Raw genomic sequence first — 19,312 nt, 5'->3', positions numbered from 1 at the left:
CCATAACCCATTGATCCGACGTGATTTGGACCCACTCTTCGTAGAAGAGAGCAAGGCGACCCCCCCAGTCGAGGGACCACCTCGCGGGTCCGTCTGGCATCATTGGGGTAGATTTAGCAGGATGTACCAGCACCCTGCGCTTCCTTACCCTGGCGGTGCCCACGAACAGGGGCCGGTTCCAGGAGTGCGAACGAGAAGAGGAGCCCGAGGTGGCTGTTGCCTCTGAGGACGCGCTCTCCGCTGGTTACGATAACGGTTCTGGAGTAATTATATGATCTTGACGAACGGGGTCGATCTTCAAGCAACTTGTGCACGCGTTCTCATAAGGGACTGATGATCTGATCCAAGTCTTCACCAAAAAGATACCTACCCTTAAAAGGAAGGGACCCCAAACGTGTCTTGGAAGAGGCATCAGCCGACCAATTGCAAAAGCCAAAAGGAGCCGACGCACTGAGACCGCCGCCACCATGGTTCGGGCTAGGACCCTTAAAGATCATATTAAAGCATCCGCTCCATAGGCAAACCACGGCTTCCAGTCTGTCCGCCTGGTGAGCCTCAGCGTCTGGTAAGGACTGGGAGGTGAGAAGCTGCTGCACCCACCGAAGACCCCGCTCGCTGTGCGAGGGAACTGCAGATAGCCGCCCGCATCCCTAAGGCAGAGACCTCAAAGATACGCTTGAGGTAAACCTCCAGCTTCCGATCCTGCATATCCTTCAACGCCGTCCCTCCCGGTGACAGGAATAGTGGTATGCTTTGTGACCGCTGATACCGCAGAATCTACGGCGAGAAACTTTGAGAATTTCCAAAAAATCGGCCAGCAGAGGATACAATTTTTCCATGGCTCTACCGACCCTAAGGTTGGCCTCCGGGGAATCCCATTTCCCGAGTGATCAACTATAAGATCTTGTGATGAGTGGGGAAAAGACTTTGCTAGAGGCCGCAGTCCTGCTAGGAGGGGGTCCCCCTTCTTGAGAGCCGGGTCAGGCCCCACCGGTTCCGGAGGGGGATCAATATCCATTTCCTGGAGGATGTAGGGAATGAGGTCATCTAACTCTGCCGCTTGGAAGATGCGGATTGACCCTAGGGTCGTTTGCCCTCCACCTGGGCCGCCAAGGGTGGGGTCGTCCACGTCAGGGTCCTGGGATTATCCTTTCCCCGAAGTCTGTATTATCGATGGTGTCCCGGTAGGGCCACGAGATGTCCCCCACTCCCCCACCTACTACAGGGGGGCGAGCCTGAGGGAGGGTCCCACCCAGGAGGGGGGTAGGTAAGACATGGTATCTTGGGGGGGAAAGGGTCCCCAGGTCCCGAAGGTGTGGTCTCTGCTCTGAACGAAAAGCCCCTGTGGCATCAGGACTTTGAATCAGGGGAAAAGGCCTGGCATCCTGAGGGAATCAACCACCGGGGGATCCCCCCTCTGCCTACCAGGATTGGACTCAGAGTAAGGGTCCAAAACGGGCCTAGAAGTGGGAACGGAGTTATCCGTGTCCTCCTCAGAAAGCGTCGGCATCAGAATCTTGCAACAAAATGGCCGCCATTCCCGCGTTGAGAGGAACGGGGCCTGGCGCTTCCTTCCCACGCGCGGTCTGCGGCTCGAACGTCCTTGTTAGCAGCTGGCGCACATTCCCCCTCGGGGAAAACAGCCTGTAGCACAGACCCTCTTCAGAAAATAATCCGGCCCTGTCGGAGCCCTCACAACGGCGCCGCGGACTGCATCGCCGCAGGGAGAAGGGGGGGGGGGGAGGCTCTACAGGTGGCTCGCGCCTAAAATGAGCGCCAACCCGGCACTACCTGACGCTTGCTGCGGGTCCCCCACCGACCCTGAAGAACTGAAGGGGAATTGGAAACCTCCCGACAGCAGGCGGTCCCCGGGGAATGGTGCTTCGTGGGGCCACAGGTTCGGGGACGTCGGTCGCTCCCCAAAAGGGAGGGGAGAGAAAACCTGGGTAGGAGGGAGAGGGCCGGCGCTACCGACTTTCACCTCAGAGAGCCGAACGGAGTCCAAAAAATTGCAGTCTTCTGCTGGAAAAAGAAGATGAAACAAAAATACACTTACCCCAAACTGAGCCCTCAGTGAGGAAAATGAGAAAAGAAAGAGAACAGGCAAACAGCCTGTCAGCAAGTCACCCAGGCTAGATGAGCGATGAGCCAGCCACCAGCGGAGATGTTCTCCCCCTGCTGTAAGAGGAGTCTTAGCAAAGTGACCCTAAACTGTAAATTTAAACTTCCTATTTTTTTTTAAACTTGATCCCCCTGAGGAGGTAGCCCCTAAGCTAACAAGCTGGGGACACAAGTCCCCTGCTCACATCTGCTTGGAGTCAGAACGTTACTGAGAGCTGTTACAGGGGAGCATGGTTATATGGTTCCTCCCCTGGGAATTTTGTGTTTGACTCCATCTGCTGGACATGGAACATAACCCACCGTCTGGAATGATCCTGTATGTACAGGGAAATGCCCGTTTATTTACATACACACATCTTATTAGTATCTGGATCCCCATACATGTGTGCACCTTAACCTTTTAGGTACCAATGTTCCACAAGTGGACATTCTCTCATATACTTTTAAATACTTGCAAATTTTTTATACCATATTTGGGTCCTAGTTAACTAAGATATATAAAAGGGGGTATCAGGAAATAATTCCTTCAATGAGCAGGATCTAAAGGTTAAGTCTAGCCAGTAGGTATCACTGTTACTGTTGAGCAATGGCCAAGATTCACTCCCCCTAGGAGCTGTGAATACTATCTCTACCGCATCCCCAATCCAGCTCATGGAATGGAAAACCTGACCCCAGAATTAAACACAATTCTCCACATAATAGCACACAGCACTGTTGCTCAGCCCACCAGGTCAGCAATATGCTTCCTCCTCAACAGCACATTTATATGAAGATCCATGTCTAATATTGTTGCTTTATTTTGTTGACAAGTTCCCTTGTAAGAAGAGCAGGATCTAGGATTCCAAAAACAACCAGGGTGGCACCATCAACATGACAACTGGATAACACAACTGTGAAAGGCATGGTAGGGGCAGGTGGGTGGAACCAAACCACACCAGGTGCCAGTTCATCCAAGCACCTAAAATTTGATGCCTGCCACTAGACAGAGAAACTGGGACCAAAGCCAAGGCCAGGAAGAACAGTAGCAGTAATGGCCAGTGAACAGAAGAAGTAGGGGAGAAAAATATTGGGAGAGGAAGAGAAGAGCAAAGAATCTGAAGAAAAAGCAGTAAAAGAAACATGACATTTATAAAGAACATCCTCCCAGGGTTACTAAAATACTGGCTGGTGCTTAAGTTTTCTAAAATAAAAATTTCCACCCTTGCATGAAGCACAATACAAGCTTTTAGTAATCTTATATTTGAAACTTAAATCTGGATGTATCTGACAATTTGAAAATTGAACCACACACGAAGGGTCAGGGTCTTTGAGTCCTGGCATTTTGTTCTGAGGACAAAAGTTTATATCATAGCTGTTCATACTTTGCTTATTTTTAGTAACCAACAAGCTTAAGACCAGAATAATGCAAAATCAGCTACATCATACATTTTGTGCACACCAACAGACCATGTACTATCAGGAGACCTAGTAAACAAGGAAAGTGATCTACTTTGAACACAATTTGTACAAATGGATACAAGTGTCACTTCTTTGAAAGTACCACTTTAAAGTATACTGCTTTTTGATTAAGAAGATTGCAACATTCCTAAACAGGGGCCGGAGTTAAAGAGGGTGAAAGGGAGAAAAGGTAAACACACCCCACTCAGTGCTTTAGATATGTATTTAACACACTAATATTTTAAAATTTAAGATACCAGTGACTTTTACAATTTTTTGCATAACTGTGGCATTAGTTTTTATTTTGGAGGCCATTAAATAATGGAGAAAATTACTTACCTGATAATTTCGTTTTCCTTAGTGTACAGATGGACTCAGGACCAATGGGTATAGTGTACTCCTGATAGCAGTTGGGAGATGGATCAGATTTCAATCTGATGTCAGCCTTGGTACATATACCCCTGCAGAAGTGCAGCTCTTCAGTATTCTCCTCGAAAAGCATTTTGGATATATGTGTGACTGACTAATTTGATTTAACTTGGTTAACTTCATAACTTGGTTAACTTCATAACTTGGTTAACTTGATCTGGTTGAATTGGCTATAGCTGGAGACCCCCAGTGCCCTCAACCGGAAAGCGTCGACACCTGGTAGGATGGGTGTCCTAAGTGATGGAAAGCATGGCTTACCCTTGTATCATTCAAAATTCATGAGTAACTGTAGCCAAGGGTGGGATGCTCAGTCCATCTGTCTACACTAAGGAAAACTAAATTATCAGGTAAGTAATTTCTCCATTTCCTAGCGTTGTAGCAGATGGACTCAGGATCAATGGGATGTATAAAAGCTACTCCCGAACCGGGTGGGAGGCCTGCCCGTGACCCACTTAGTACTCCCTTGCAAATGCCATGTCCTTCCCAAGCCTGAACATCCAGGCAGTAGAAACCTAGAGCAAGTGTGGATGGAGGACCATGTCGCCAGCCCCTGCAAATCTCGGCGGGTGACAACATTCTGGTTTCTGCCCAGGGACACTGCCTGGGCTCTAGTAGAATGGGCCTTGACTTGTAGAGGCGGCGGCTTACCTGCTTTTATGTAGGCCACCTTGATGACTTCCTTGATCCAGTGGGCTATGGTTGTCTGCGAGGCCGCTTCCCGCTGTGAAGGGACGAATAGGTGGTCCGTTTTTTCGTACGGGTTCCAACATTTCCAGGTATCTGGATAGGAGTCTTGCCGATGTTGAGGTGGCGTAGACTACGAGCTTCTTCGAATTCTTAAACTCATCCGGCGATGGTAGCGAGGTGGTTTGGTTGAGATGGAAGTGTGACACCACTTTGGGAAGGAACGAAAGGGACCGTGCGGTAGCTGGATGGTTCCTGGGGAGCCTGAGGAATGGCCACGCGCAGGACAGTGGCTTGTAGTTCTGAAATGCGGCAGGCTGAACAAACTGCCAGCAGGAATGCTGTCTTCAAGTTAATAGTCTGCGAAGAGACAGTCCATGGAGGGGACTGAAGGAGGCTCCTGCTAGAAAATCCAGGACCAGGTTGAGATTCCAAAGAGATACTGGCCACTTTAGGGGTGGACAGACCCTTCTGTAGTCCGTTCTGTAGGAATTCCAAGATCGCGGGAACTTTTAATTGAGCGTGGTATGATGTCGTGGTCTACGCACCAGGCTTGAATACTCTCCAAATCCTTATGTATGTTTAAAGATGTGGAGAATGTGTGTGCTCGGAGTAGGGTGTCTATTACAGCCCCACGAGTATCCGCTCTCTCTCAGACAAGCCCTCTCAATGGCCAGGCCATAAGAGAGAATTGAGTGGATCCTTGTGGAGGATCGGGCCCTTGTTGAAGCAGGTCTGTGTGTGGAGCAGCAGCAGGGGGGTGTTCCTGCCAGTAGTCTCTCATTGTCTGCGTACCACAGTCTTTCTTGGCCAGTCCGGGGCCATCAGAAGTACTAGTGCCCTGTGTAGCTCTATCTTGTGAATGATTGCGCCCAATAGGGGCCATGGCGAGAAGGCGTATAATAGAGTCCCCTGTGACCAGGTCTGTAGCAGGGCATCGATCCCCTGGGACTGAGATTCCCGCCTGCGGCTGAAGTACCTGGGTACTTGGGCGTTTGGACCAGTTTGCCAGAAGATCCATGTCTGGTGTTCCCCACCGGTTCACTATCATTTGGAACGCTGCGGTCGACAGCTTCCATTCTCCTGGGTCTAGATTTTCTCTGCTGAGGTAGTCTGCCGTGATGTTGTCTTTCCCGGCGATGAGGCGGCTGAGATCTCCTGGAGATTTACTTTCTGCCCACGACATTAGGGGGTCTATTTCCAGAGACACCTGTTGGCTTCTGGTTCCCCCCTGACTGTTGATGTAGGCCACTGTTGTGGCGTTGTCCGACATTACTCTGACCGCTTTGTCCCGGAGTCTGTGGATGAACCGTAGGCAGGCTAGTCTGACTGCCCATGCTTCTAGGTGGTTGATGTTCCATCTCAACTCTTCTGCGTTCCACTGCCCTTGGGCGGTTAAGCTCCTCGCAGTGTACTCCCCATCCTTGTAGGCTGGCGTCTGTGGTGAGCAGGGTCCAGGTTGGAGAAGATAGTCTTGTTCCCTGGCTCAGGTGGCTGACCTGCAGCCATCATCATAGCTGGGTCCGAACTCTGCCCGGGAGTGGTAGACGTGCACATAGTTCTGAGACAGTGGATTCCATCGCGATAGAAGTGAGCGCTGTAGGGGTCTCATGTGAGTTCACGCCCATGGCACTACTTTCAGTGTGGATGCCATCAGACCGAGGACTTGCAGGTAATCCCATGCTGTGGGGCGAGGTTAGCTCAGCAGGATTTGTAACCGGTTCCTCAGTTTTCATCTCCTTGTGGGAGTCAGGCTGACCTTGTCTTCTTTGGTGTCGAATCAGACTCCTTGGTATTCTAGAGACTATGAGGGCTGCAGACAACTCTTGTTGTGTTGACCACCCATCCAAGGCTCTCCAGTAGGGTTTTGACTCTGTTGGTTGCTTGTTGACTTTCCTCTGGGGATTTCGCCCTGATCAGTCAATTGTCTAGGTAAGGGTTGTACGAGGATTCCTTCCTTCCTCAGATTTGCCGCCGCCGCCACCACCATGATCTTGGTGAAACGTCCGGAGTGCTCTGGCTAACCCGAAGGGTAGTGCCCGGAACTGGTAGTGACGGTCCAGGATTTTGAAGCGTAGGAAGCGCTGATGTTCCTGATGGATCAGGATGTGTAGGTAGGCTTCCCAAAGATCCAGGGATGTGAGAAACTCTCCCGGTTGTATCGCCCTTATTACAGAGCGTAGGGTTTCCATGCAGAAGCGGGGAATCCTCAGGTGGCGGTTGACCGACTTGAGGTCTAGGATGGGCCTGAACGTCCCTTCTTCTTGGGGACGATAAAATAAATGGAATAATGCCTGGTATTTATTTCTTGTGGGAGTACTGGGGTTATGGCCTCGAGGGCCAGTAGTCTGGACAGTGTAGTTTCCACTGCCACCCTCTTGAAGGGGTCGTGGCAGGGGGATTCCACGAACTTGTCCGGAGGTGTTTGTAGGAAATCCATGTAGTACCCCTCTCGAATGATGGTTAGGACCCACTTGTCCGAAGTTCTCTCGACCCATCTGTGGTAGAATAGGGCTGTCACAACTGATGACACTCCCTCTGGCCGCTGTGTGCACCAGATCGGAAGCAGCATCCGCAAGGAATGATACTGCTTGTTCCATGGCTTCCCCAGGGTGTTGCTCCTGGTCTGTGATAGGCAGGCATGTATCACCACAGTGCAGCAGGCCGCTATTTGTAGAGACAGCAGAGACATCATAGCAGAGATGTCAAAGGACTGTTTAAGGATGGATTCCAGATGTCTGTCATGAGCATCTTTGAGCGCTGCACCTCCCTCCACTGGGATAGTAGTGCGCTTCGAGACCGCGCAGAGCATGGCATCCACTTGTGGGCATGTCAGACGGTCTTTGGGCCGCCGGGTCCAGGGGGTACATGGCTACCATAGCTCTTCCCCCTTGAATGTGGACTCTGGAGCACTCCCATTCCAGGTCAATTAGCTGCTGGGCGGCTTGTAACAGAGGGAAATGGCGAGAGGTTCTGGCGGAGTCCCTCTAGTAGGGGATTCGTCTTAGGCTCCCCCGAAGCACTTGTGCCCCGGGATAGCAAGCTCCTTCAGGCTTGGGGTGACCAGGTCTGGGGAGCTCGTCCTTGGTGAAGAAGCGTCTCATGGTTCAGTGAAGCTCTGTCCCCAGGGGGAAGTTCCCCCTCTTCTAGGGGCTCTGATCCTTTTCAGAGTTGTCCGTGGCCCCATAGGTGGGGCTTTCTGGGCGGTGGAAACATTTGTCTGGGCCTAGATGGGCCTGGGGCATAAAGGTCTTCTGGTGGAGGCTCTGGCTGTTTTAGCCGGAGGCTCCGTCTGCATGTGAACGAAGGTGTGTAGAAACTTTGAAGAATTCCACCCCACGAGATAGATGCTGGGTCTCAAGCTAAGGGGCGCTGTGTCCCTGGGGGTCCCCGTTTGAAGGGTGTCCCGCTGGAATTTGCTAGGTCCAGGGTACCTCAGCCCTGGATGGATCTCCCAGGGCCTCCTCGCACTGAACGCACAGGGTGTTGGCCTCTTCGTTTTGTGCAGCTCTGATGTGGCATGCTGGGCGAGAGGCCTTGATCTCGTTTCCGGTAGTGCCATGGATATAGGTGCGTAAATCCTTATGCGCTCCCGGTGCATCTAAGATGTGCGTGCGGGTTGTGTGCGCGCAGGTGTGCGCCCAGTTGCAGCTATATGCCCAGCCTAGTAAACATGCGATGCGCGTATATCTTATGTGCACGGCACTTGTGCGTGTAGCTTTATGCGCACATCTATTTTGTGCGCCTAGCTAGCCTTGTGCGCCCGGAATGAGACGGCGGACAGAGCGACGAATAGGGCCAAGATGGTGATGGCGACCACGCGGGCAATATGGCGACCACCTCTGAGGGTCTCCACGTGGGATAACCCTTGGATCTAACCGGGGACTGGCCCTGCTAGGGCGGATCAACCCAGCGGCACTGGTCCCAGCCGGCGACCTGCGTGACTCCTCGAACCTCGGAGACCAGAGTCTATGAAGAAGATTTCTACCTTACCTTGTCCTCGGCGCTTCCCGGTTTCGTTCCAGGCGGTCTCCGGCTGCGGGGGAGAGGGCAAATACCTCCCACCGCCGCGCTCGAGAATGCACTTGCTGCCTCTCGGCCGCGCCCGAGATTGGGGGCTAGGTCCCCGCTGCGGATCGGCCACTGGACCGAGGCTTACCTCAGAGGGCCCATGGAAATCACCTCGGGAATTCTCACCTGGGGGAGGGACCAGAGGGTGTCACTGCAGGAGAGCGGGGCTCATCTGTAGAGGTAGGTTTTCTTCTGAATTTGGATTTTCTCTGTTGAATTTGTTCTAACGCTGTGAGAGCGTGTAGGTAGTCCCTAACTGCTATGGAGACTGAAAATACTGAAGAGCTGCACTTCCTGCAGGGGTATATGTACTAGGGCTGACGTCAGATTGAAATCTGATCTGTCTCCAACTGCTCTCAGGAGTACACTACCACCCATTGGTCCTGAGTCCATCTGCTACATGCTAGGAAACTAGATTTTTGTATTTATCTAAACAATTTATATTCCACTGATCCACAAATCTCAGCGAATTACAAACCAAAATATTTAACAGCAATGCACCATGAAACAGCAATTGATTCCAAAACAAATAGTGAAAAAACACTGTGAAACATCCATAAGATCAGGAGTGCTAGAGCTCATCAGTACATAAACAGGGTATGGGTTAAAGTACAAAAGAAGAACATCTAATGAGAGATATCTGGCCTATCACTGCTGCTTTCACTCTTCTCTCCATTTTCCTCCTCATCTAACCCTTGGCATTATCACCACCTTCCTTCTCTCACCCATGAACTGCACAGAGGAAATCACACAAATCATTTCTATCATGAACAGCTCTTCCTATTATTGGACCAATGCATGACCGGATTACTAACACAATATAATTACATCCATAGTTTTGTCGCTCATTTTGAATCTTTCCCCCAAGCAGGAATGCTTCCTGATAAACTGAAGCAAGTTTTCATCCGTCTGGTCCTAGAAAAGCAGTCATTAGACTACCTAGTGCTAGCAAATTAATGTTCCATCTCATTCCTCTCTTTTCTATGTAAAATTATTGAAATCAGTGTTAAATTTGCTATGTGACATTTATGGGCATGTACTTCTTGATCACCTGTATGTGTTTTGTAAAATCTTTAGATGGCAAGAGTACATCAGTGCTAGTTAGATACTATCAGATGTGGATTTGAAGGTGGAACAAGTTGGGCAAGAAACTACCAAAAACGTCGGGTTTAACTATAGTATTATTCCATGCACACTTGGCTTTTTGGGAAATTTTTTTTTTAAATGTTGGTACTTACTATAAGGTATCTGGAGGACCAATAATAAGCACTTCCCATCGATACAGATCATTGTCATCTATCAAGCCTGCTGAAAACCCTTCCACTGGATTCTTGTTGAGCTCTGTGACAAGAAAACAATGTGTTAAACACAAAACGTTTAGTTCTCAGACTATGAAGCTCTCGTACTATTGCCACATTTCTTTTAGAAATCAAGAAAAGCAAACCCCTAACAAAGTCACAACAAGGGTTTCATTTCATTTTGTTTTGAAAACAAAACAAAACTGATAGTTTGTTTTTTGTTTGCACAGTCTCATCTCCAAAACAAGGCAGTGCCAGCAAAATTTAAAATAACTGAAAAGTTCCTCCAGCCCTTCCCCTATCCACAGGGCTTATCTTTTCACTCCGCCAAACCCCCCCCCATCTACAGTGTGGAGACTTCCAAATGAGGTATAAAGGATCCCCAGTTGCTCCTGCCGTGCCAGGTCAATATATAAAGATAGTACTGGCAGACCTCCAAGCCAACACCATCTTTATATATTGACCCAGCAGGACACAGAAAGATGGTACTAGCCTCAGGGCTTCTGGTACCTTTATTTTATTTATTTTTTTACCTATCAACACAGGGTCAAGAGCAACAGATCATTCCTACCCTAAGTTACAGCCTTATTCTAAGATGCATATGCATTCCCCCCCCCCCCCCCAATCTTAATATCCCATAATGACAAAGCAAAATCAGGTTTGTAGAAAATTCTGCAAATTTAAAAAAAAAAGTCACCTGAAATATCATTTTTACATAAGTATTCAGACCCTTTACTCAGTACTTTGAGGCGGCACCTTTTGCAGTGATTACAGCCTCAAGTCTTCTTTAGTGTGATGCTGCAATCTTGGCACACCTGGATTTGAAGATTTTCTCCCATTCTTCTCTGTAGACCTTCTCAAGCTCTGTCAGGTTGGATGGGTAGTGTCGATGCACAACTATTTTCAGGTCTCTCCAGAGATGTTTGATCAGGTCAAGTCCGGACTCTAGCTGGGCCACTCAAGGGTATTCACAGACTTGTGGCAAAGCCACTCCTGTGTTGTCTTAACTGTGTACTTAGGGTCATTGTCTTGTTGGAAGGTGAATCATTACCCCAATTTTGAGGCCAAGAATGTTCTGGAACTGGTTGTCAAGGATCTCTCTACTTTGCTCCATTCATCTTCCCCTCAATCCCGACTTTTCTAGTTCCTGCAGCTGAAAAACATCTTCACAGCATGATGCTGCCACTAACTACCATGCTTCACTGTTGGGATGGTATACTAGTAAGTTTGGGGGTAACTTGCTGATGTGACAGTTACTACCCTTAACCAATAAAGTATGATACTTTGATGCAACTCAAACATTGCTCTCTGCTTCAATGGCAAGGGAAAATGGGGAATTGGATTCAAACAGTAACAGGAGGGCCCTGACTTTTACAGTCTGGGAAGCCATTAAGCATGGGGGTAAACTGTACTGCATAACAGATACTAATAAGCTTGCTGGGCAGACTGGATAGACCATTTGGTTCTTGCCTGCCATTATTTCTATGGTACTTGCTAGATGAGTGGTGCCTGGTTTCCTCCAGACATGATGCTTGGCATTCTGGCCAAAGAGTTCAACCTTGGTTTCATCAGACCAGAGTATCTAGTTTCTCTTGTTCTGAGTGTCTTTTAAGTGCCTTTGGCAAATATCAAGGGGGCTGTCATGTGCCTTTTACTGAGGAGTGGCTTCTGTCTGGCCACTCTACCATAAAGGCCTAGATTGGTGGAGTGTGCTGCAGAGACAGCTCTTTTGGAAGTTTCTCCCATCTCCACAGTAGAACTCTGGAGCTCTGTCAGAGTGTCCATTGGGTTCTTGGTCACTTCCTTGACAAGGCCCTTCTCCCCAAGTGCTCAGTTTGGGCGGGCGTCCAGCTCTAGGCTGAGTCCCTGGTGGTACTGAACTTCTTCCATTTAAGAATAGAGGCCACAGTGTTCTTCTGGACCTTCAATGCTGCAGCAATTTGTGTTTTGTACCCTTCCCTAAATATGTGCTTTGAGACAATCCTGGCTTGGAGATCTACAGACAGACAATCAGGGCCGATGCAAGGGGATTAGGTACCCTAGGCACCTTCTGCATTGCACAGTCACCTCCCCGCCCCCGTCACAGCCCCAGTTCCTACCTCTCGCGAGTGGAAGTAAAGAGAAGTGGAGATTTGAATCCTCACTCCTCTTTGCTGCTGCTGCTTTCACCCCCCTAATGGCCCAGGTCTAGCTCGCTTAGTGTTTCCGCCAGCGCTGCAGATACAGTTCCTTCGACTTCATGGCTGTGATTTAGCTCTGACATGCACTGTCAACTGTAGGACCTTACATATCATTAAACATCAGGATGATCAATGGAAACAGGATTCAACTGAGCAAAGGGTCTGAATACTTATGTAAATGTGATTATTTCCGTTTTTTTTATTAATTTGCACAAACTTCTATAACTTGATTCTGCTTTGTCATTTTGGGGTATTGTGTGTAGTTTGAGAGAGAAAAACACATTAGCCATTTTAAAATAAGGCTGTAATGTAACAAAATGTGAAAAAGAGAAGGGGTCTGAATAACTTTCTGAATGCACTATGTCATTTTAAACAAAAAAAATGTAAGGGTTCCCCCTAATTTCTATAATGCTATTAGATATACAAGCATTAAATCTTGCTCTTCTTTGACCAGGAACTGGCAAAATTTGAGAAAGTATAAGCAAATACACAGACTAGTAAGATTTGATACTTAAGTTATATAGGAAAACACATTCATATCCTGGACCCATCATAGCACACAGAGAAAAGTAATGCAATTAACTAAAGTTTTAATGGTATTCTTATCAGCCTTCGTTAATGTGCATGTTGGAGAAATCAAAGAATTTTCATACAATTGTAATCATTTTGGGGAGAGAGATTCAAGATGGCTCCCTGAACGGTCGCTAGGCTGAACGCTCTGCAATATTTTCCTGAGATTAATTATATTTCCGCAGTAATCACAATGCCGCATAAAAGAAAGGGCAAAGTGAGAGTGTACCTACCTGTACCTACACTTTCAGCCGGTCAACGAGCGATTTTACAGTACGCGACCCCCATTTCTCAGACAGGGGCCGCGAGCCCCGCTAGCGGAACGGAAGCAGGAGTTTTGTCGCCGCTTGGGGAAATATCGCTGACCCCCCCAGAGCCGCGAGAGCTGCTGAGGATGACCCCTCCAAGGACTCCAGAGCGGGCTGAGACGCCAGTGGATGAAGTCACAGGAGCGTCTCAGCATGGTGGGCTGCTTGGCATCCCGTTGGAGTTAGAGAACTCGACTCCTTGCCCTACAGACTCCACGAATCCTGCGTTGCCCCCTGATAACACCGGGAGAGAAAGGTTTTCGCCTGCAACTGGAGGAGGGGAGAAGGAGGCAAGTGGAAGTTCGAAATTCTCCTTAGAGGTAAAAAAACCGGCAGTAACAACTATGGAGTCCCTTTGGGACCTAATCGTGGGGATGACTCGGGTCGTTAATGATTACACAAAAAAAACGGATGAGCAGACCCTTAGAATGGATGCCCTGGAAAAAATCAAATTAAGAATGAAAATAAAGCGAACGAACTGCTTCAAATAAAAAATGATTTAAAACAGCTTTCTGATTTGAACATTGGATGCATTAAAGAACAAGCAGTCTCTACTCGTCGTCTAGAGACTGTAGAAAATTATTTAAGGCAGCTGAATGTTAGGATCCTGAATTTCCCCAAAGTGTTGGGAGAAATTCCATTGATAACATTTAAAAGATACTTAAGAGAGATCCTAAAGATTCCAGATGAACAACACCAGCCGTGAAGAAGATCCTATATTTAAAACAAAGACAAAATCAAATTCAGATATCCCCAATAGGGAATGTTGGAGAAAGGGATAATTTATCTGAATACTTAGAAAGCACTGGATTTGAAGTTACAGAAAGATCAGTTTTGTTTGTGTCTTTCCTTTCTGAATTAGATAAGGCACTTATGAGATATTACTTCAAAGCATTAAATATTGAGTATATGGGGGGGTTAACCCGGATATTTCCAGATCTATCAAGAATCACTCAGACACGCAGAAAAGTTTTTCTTTCAATGCGCCCGGAAGCTAGAGCGATCGGGGCAGAATTTCTTTTAAGATATCCGGCAAAATGCGTGATAAAATACTCTGGTAATGTCTTTGTTTTCTATAACCCTGAATAACTAAGGGAGTTTCTAAACGCCAGAGTAGTCACCCCCACGAATTAAGATATATTCTCGCGAATTAAACGAAAGGGTAATGGATAATTGGGAGTTCTTTCTTTGATTAGTTTTCCTTTAAGCTCCTGATGTTTTCCTAAATTCTCTCTCTCCAATATTACTTTGAAATATTTGAAAGAATTGTTTCGATTGGTGAATAATTTAAATAATCTGAAATATATTGCTTATTTGTAAACTTTCATTAATTTCTGTACAAAGGTTTCTTTGTCATGTATTGAAAATTCAATAAATAAAAAATTTAAAAAAAACCCAATTGTAAATCATTTTAAAAAGATAGAGAGGACTAGGCAATTAAAAGGTTAAGCTAAAAACTGAATTAAAATGTTTCCTATGCTTGTGTTATCGTAAACCGCCATGTACTGCACGGGTTATACATTTTTTAATAAACAAATTTAAAAACAAACTGATAGACTGAACATGAGAGTTGGGTTTTTTGTATTCATATCATTGCAGATCATCCATCCAATCTAGATACTGAAATCAATCTCAGATGATTCGGTAAATTCTAAATTCATGTGCAACAGACTAGGTAACCTGGTCAGCTTCCAAGTGCAACTTTGATACAGAACAAAGCCATTTGGAACAAAAAAAAAAAAAAAAAGTATAGAACCATGGAATTTGTCATGACAAGATCAGATTGTTACCAAAGGAGTGATGTAATAAAAAATGTGAGCAAAAATTTTAGCATGCATTTTTCTTTACCCACATTCTGAAAAACAGTTTAATGTATTAGAAGTTAAATTATACAAATAGATCAGGAGGTAAAAAGTGAGGTAACTCAAAAATGCATAGCTTGCATAAGATGATTTACATAAATCAAGTTTTACGTAAAGTGCTGAATTTGAGGTTTCTTTTCCAAAGTTAGCTTGAGTAAATAGTGGTGACACGGAAGACTTTAAATTATAAAGGGGATGCAGATATACAAATGTCGTTCTTCAAAACTGGAGAAAAAAAAATCAGAAACAGAAAGACAACGCAACAAGTCAAGAAATAGGGAAAGCCTATATTTTGAATTATCTAAGTGTGGCTGTTTATATGCAATGATTCCTAACTATATTAATTTTTCAACCCTTCCCTGGCTTTGGGCTCTCTTATTTGGTTGTTTATATGCAACACAAGTTCTACTTGTAACACTGTCTTCTGAAGCCTCTTTAATATTAAATTTGACAATAAGCCACTTCTGGAATATTTCCAAGGAACTTAAACTATTTGCAATTTTTTTTTCAGCCAATTTTGACTGTAAGGGTGTTAAAATTTAGAATCTTCAAAATCTTGGGATAGGAAATGCCCTTATTTGTAATTTATCAATATTCTAAGTTATAACAAATATCTGGACAGAAACAAACCAAGTCAAAAGAATAAACAGTAATCAAAGCTCAAAAGAAACAAAAACATCCTTCAATTTTGTATTAGCTGTCAAAATGCAGCAGCACATTTCTGTACGCAGGTAGATTACAATACAGGATCACAGCAGCTTGACCATCTTTGTAGCACACTGGACTCATATCTTAAATTTTAATCCCAAAATCAGTTCCACAAATTATAGATCTGTATATTCAGAATAGATGTCACTGTCCTTATATAGTATATTACATTCAGATTGTGTTCTACCGACTGAATTGTGTGTTCAACACGACCTTGACTGGATTAGAGCTCACAAATGCCTAACCATCAGCAATCGCACATATATACACACTGTACTGATGCCAGATTTATAGTCTTATAGTTTCATACCTGCTATCACCCTGAAATTCAAGTCTCAATGTAGAAATGTTAAATGCTGTACATTTGAGGGCGATTTTGTAACATTGTGCATAAGTTACACCAATTTTCAATCTACCTGCCATTCAATGCACAAATTTTAATTTTCACAATTACTTGCGCAAATCCAAACCCTTCCCCAGCGTGATCCAAGGTAGTGCCTCCACTCAATCCAAACCGGACACATGCACTTGAGTTTATCTGCATTTTGGGCAATTTTAGAAAAATTGCATTTGCAGTTAATTCAGTTTTACCCACAGAAATGCTTTTGAAAATAACCCTCCCTGTGGCAACATATGTAAAGGGATGGGATAATAAGCAATGTGAATGGAAAGCCAGAGATCAAGTGTGACTATGAAAACTGCTGCAGGCAGAACAGATGGGCCTTACAGGTCTGATCTGCCATAATATTCCATGCACACGCAAATTGTTTTTAAAAGAGGCATTTCAACCTGACTCCCAAAGTCAGCTGTGCTGAAATAAAAGTACAGATAGCAAATGTTGCTTACCTGTAACAGGTGTTCTCACAGGACAGCAGGATGTTAGTCCTCACATATGGGTGACATCACAGGATGGAGCCCAATCACAGAACACTTTTGTCAAAGTTTCTAGAACTTTGATTGGCATCTACTGGGCATGCCCAGCATGGCACTAACCCTACAGCCATCCCCTTTCAGTCTAGTCTTGTTTAAAAGCTACAGGAAGTGCTGAAAAATAAAAGAAGAAACGTAACGAACCCAACACTGCGAGGTGGCGAGCGGGTTTTGTGAGGACTAACATCCTGCTGTCCTGTGAGAACACCTGTTATAGGTAAGCAACATTTGCTTTCTCACAGGACAAGCAGGATGGTAGTCCTCACATATGGGTGAGTACAGAGCTGAGGATGTCCTAATATGCACCAAATGTACTCAGTTGTGCAAAGGCACTAGGACTGGGGTGGAATTTGGCGGAGGGCATCCTGAACCCTGGCAGGCGGAAGGGTATTGGTACGTCAAGTTGTAAATAGGTTGCGCAAGACAGTCTAAGCAACAATGGGCTGTAAAGGTATGGAGAGAACTCCAGGTGGCAGCCTGCAAATGTCAGGAAGCGGCAACGAGCGTAGGTGTGCTACTGAAGTCGTCATGGCCCTCACAGAGTGTGCCAACACTCTGTGAGGGCCATGGCCACTTGCTGATAGCAAAAGGATATGCAGTCCGCTAACCAAGAGGAGAGAGAGTCTGCTTACCCACAGGCTGCCCTAATTTGATGGAATGGAAAGAGAAACAATTGAGTGCTTTTCCTGTGGGCAGCTGTACGGTCTAGGCAGAATGCTAGAGCCCGTTTACAGTCAAGGGTATGCAGAGCCTGCTCTCCTGGATTGGAATGGGGCTGGGAAAAGAGGTAGGTAGTATAATGGATTGATTGAGATGAAACTCCGATACTACCTTAGGTAAAAACGTAGGGTGAGTGCGGAGTACTGCCCGGTCTGCAGAAGTTTAGTGTAAAGTGAATAGGTAACTAGAGCCTGTAACTCACTAACTCTGCGAGCAGAAGTGATTGCCAAAAGGAAAATCACTTTCCATGTGAGATAGCGAAGATCACAGGAATGGAGAGGCTCGAATGGTGGTTTCATGAGCCGACCCTAAACCAGGTTGAGGTCCCAAGAAGAGGCCGGGGGACACAGTGGAGGCTTGAGGTGGAGCAAGCCCTTCAGAAAACGTGTTACAAGGGGCTGTACTGAAATAGGAATGTCCCCGATACCTTTATGGAAAGTGGCTACCGCACTGACATGCATTCTGATGGAGGAAGTTTTTAGACCTGATTCTGACAAGTGCCAGAGATAGTCTAGAAACTTCGTGGTGGGACAGGTAAAGGGGTCAAGGGATTGAGAAGAGCACCATGACTTAAATCTGTTCCATTTGTAAAGGTAGGATTTTCTCGTGGAAGGCTTCCGCGAAGCAATCAGGACACGGGAAACTGGTTCTGAAAGGATAAGTGGCTGAAGAATTAACCTTTCAACATCCAGGCCATCAGGGACAAGGGGCAGGCACATTCCCAAGGGAACGTGCCTGCGAATGGAGAGATCCTGAAGTATTGGAAACCACATTTGGCATGGCCAGTGAGGTGTTATCAGGATCGTGGTTCCCTTGTCCTGACATAACTTCATGAGAATCTTCGAGAGAAGTGGAAGTAGAGGGAATACATATAGGAGACCGGTTGCCTATGAGAGGGAGAACGCATCTCTTGGCTGAGAGTGTTGGCTGCGAGTGAGAGAGCAAAAGTTCTCTACTTTGCGGTTTTGAAATGTCACAAAGATCTATATGAGAGTAACCCCATTGTTGGAAGATAGAGTTCGCCAATAAGGGGTTGAGAGACCACTCGTGCGGCTGAAAGGTGCGACTCAGCTTGTCTGCCAACACATTGTCCACTCCCGGCAAGTAGTGGCCCTGAGGTACATCGAGTGAGAGAGGGCTTCCGCCCATATCCTTGCAGCTTCCTGACACAGAAGGTAGGAGCCCATCCCTCCCTGTTTGTTGATGTACCACATGGCCACCTGGTTGTCTGTCTGAATCAGGATGACTTGATTGAACAGGCGATCCTGAAATACCCTGAGAGCATATCTGATTGCTGAAAGTTCCAGGAAATTTATTTGGTGTTTGGCATCCTCCGGAGACCAAGATCCTTGTGTCTGCAGTTCGGCCACATGGGCTCCCCAGCTGAGGTTGGAAGCATTTGTGGTAAGAATTATTTGAGGGTCTGGAGCATGGAAGGGCAAGCCTTGGCGTAGATTGATGTGATTTTTCCACCAAGCTAGAGACTGACGGAGTGAGTCTGTAATGTGGACAATGGTCGACAGGGGCTGAATGGATTGAGTCCATTGTGACCTTAGAGTCCACTGCATGACTCTCATGGCCAAGCAGGCCATTGGAGTAACCTGAACTGAGGACACCATGTGTCCCAGCAGGATGAGGAAGAGGCGCGCAGTCGTGCGGTGCTGCGACTGTAGCTGGTGTGCGAGAGAGACTAGAGAGAGCTCGTTGTCGAGGCAGAGAAGCTTTTGCTTGCAAGGTCTGCCCCTATGAACGATAAAGTTTGAGATGGGACCAAGTAGGATGTGTCATAGTTGACGAGAAATCCTAGCGAAATCAGAGTATGAAGAGTAAGATGTAGGGACAACAGACGTTTGCTGAGTGGGAGCCCTGATCAACCAATCGTCTAGATAGGGGTAAACGTGAACACCTTGAATCCTGAGGAAGGGTGCAACCACTACGAGGCATTTTGTGAAGACGCGTGGTGCAGACGAAATCTCAGTTACCTGCGATGAGAT

The 19,312-nt window shown here is 46.5% G+C and overlaps 1 protein-coding gene across 1 annotated transcript in view; it reads right to left on the bottom strand.

Moving 5' to 3' along the window:
* The window catches only part of LOC115082622 (ubiquitin-conjugating enzyme E2 G1-like), a 59,446-nt gene that overhangs the window by 27,717 nt on the left and 12,417 nt on the right, over positions 1–19,312 (bottom strand). The window contains exon 2 of the mRNA XM_029586831.1: positions 9,981–10,083. Within this exon, the coding sequence (XP_029442691.1) occupies positions 9,981–10,083 (103 nt within the window). The remainder of the gene's footprint in view (positions 1–9,980; positions 10,084–19,312) is intronic.

The sequence above is a fragment of the Rhinatrema bivittatum genome, unplaced genomic scaffold (assembly GCF_901001135.1).
Source record: "Rhinatrema bivittatum unplaced genomic scaffold, aRhiBiv1.1, whole genome shotgun sequence".
NCBI lineage: Eukaryota > Metazoa > Chordata > Amphibia > Gymnophiona > Rhinatrematidae > Rhinatrema > Rhinatrema bivittatum.
The sequence above is the reverse complement of the archived record's forward strand: the minus strand, read 5'-3'. Positions and strand labels throughout refer to the sequence as shown.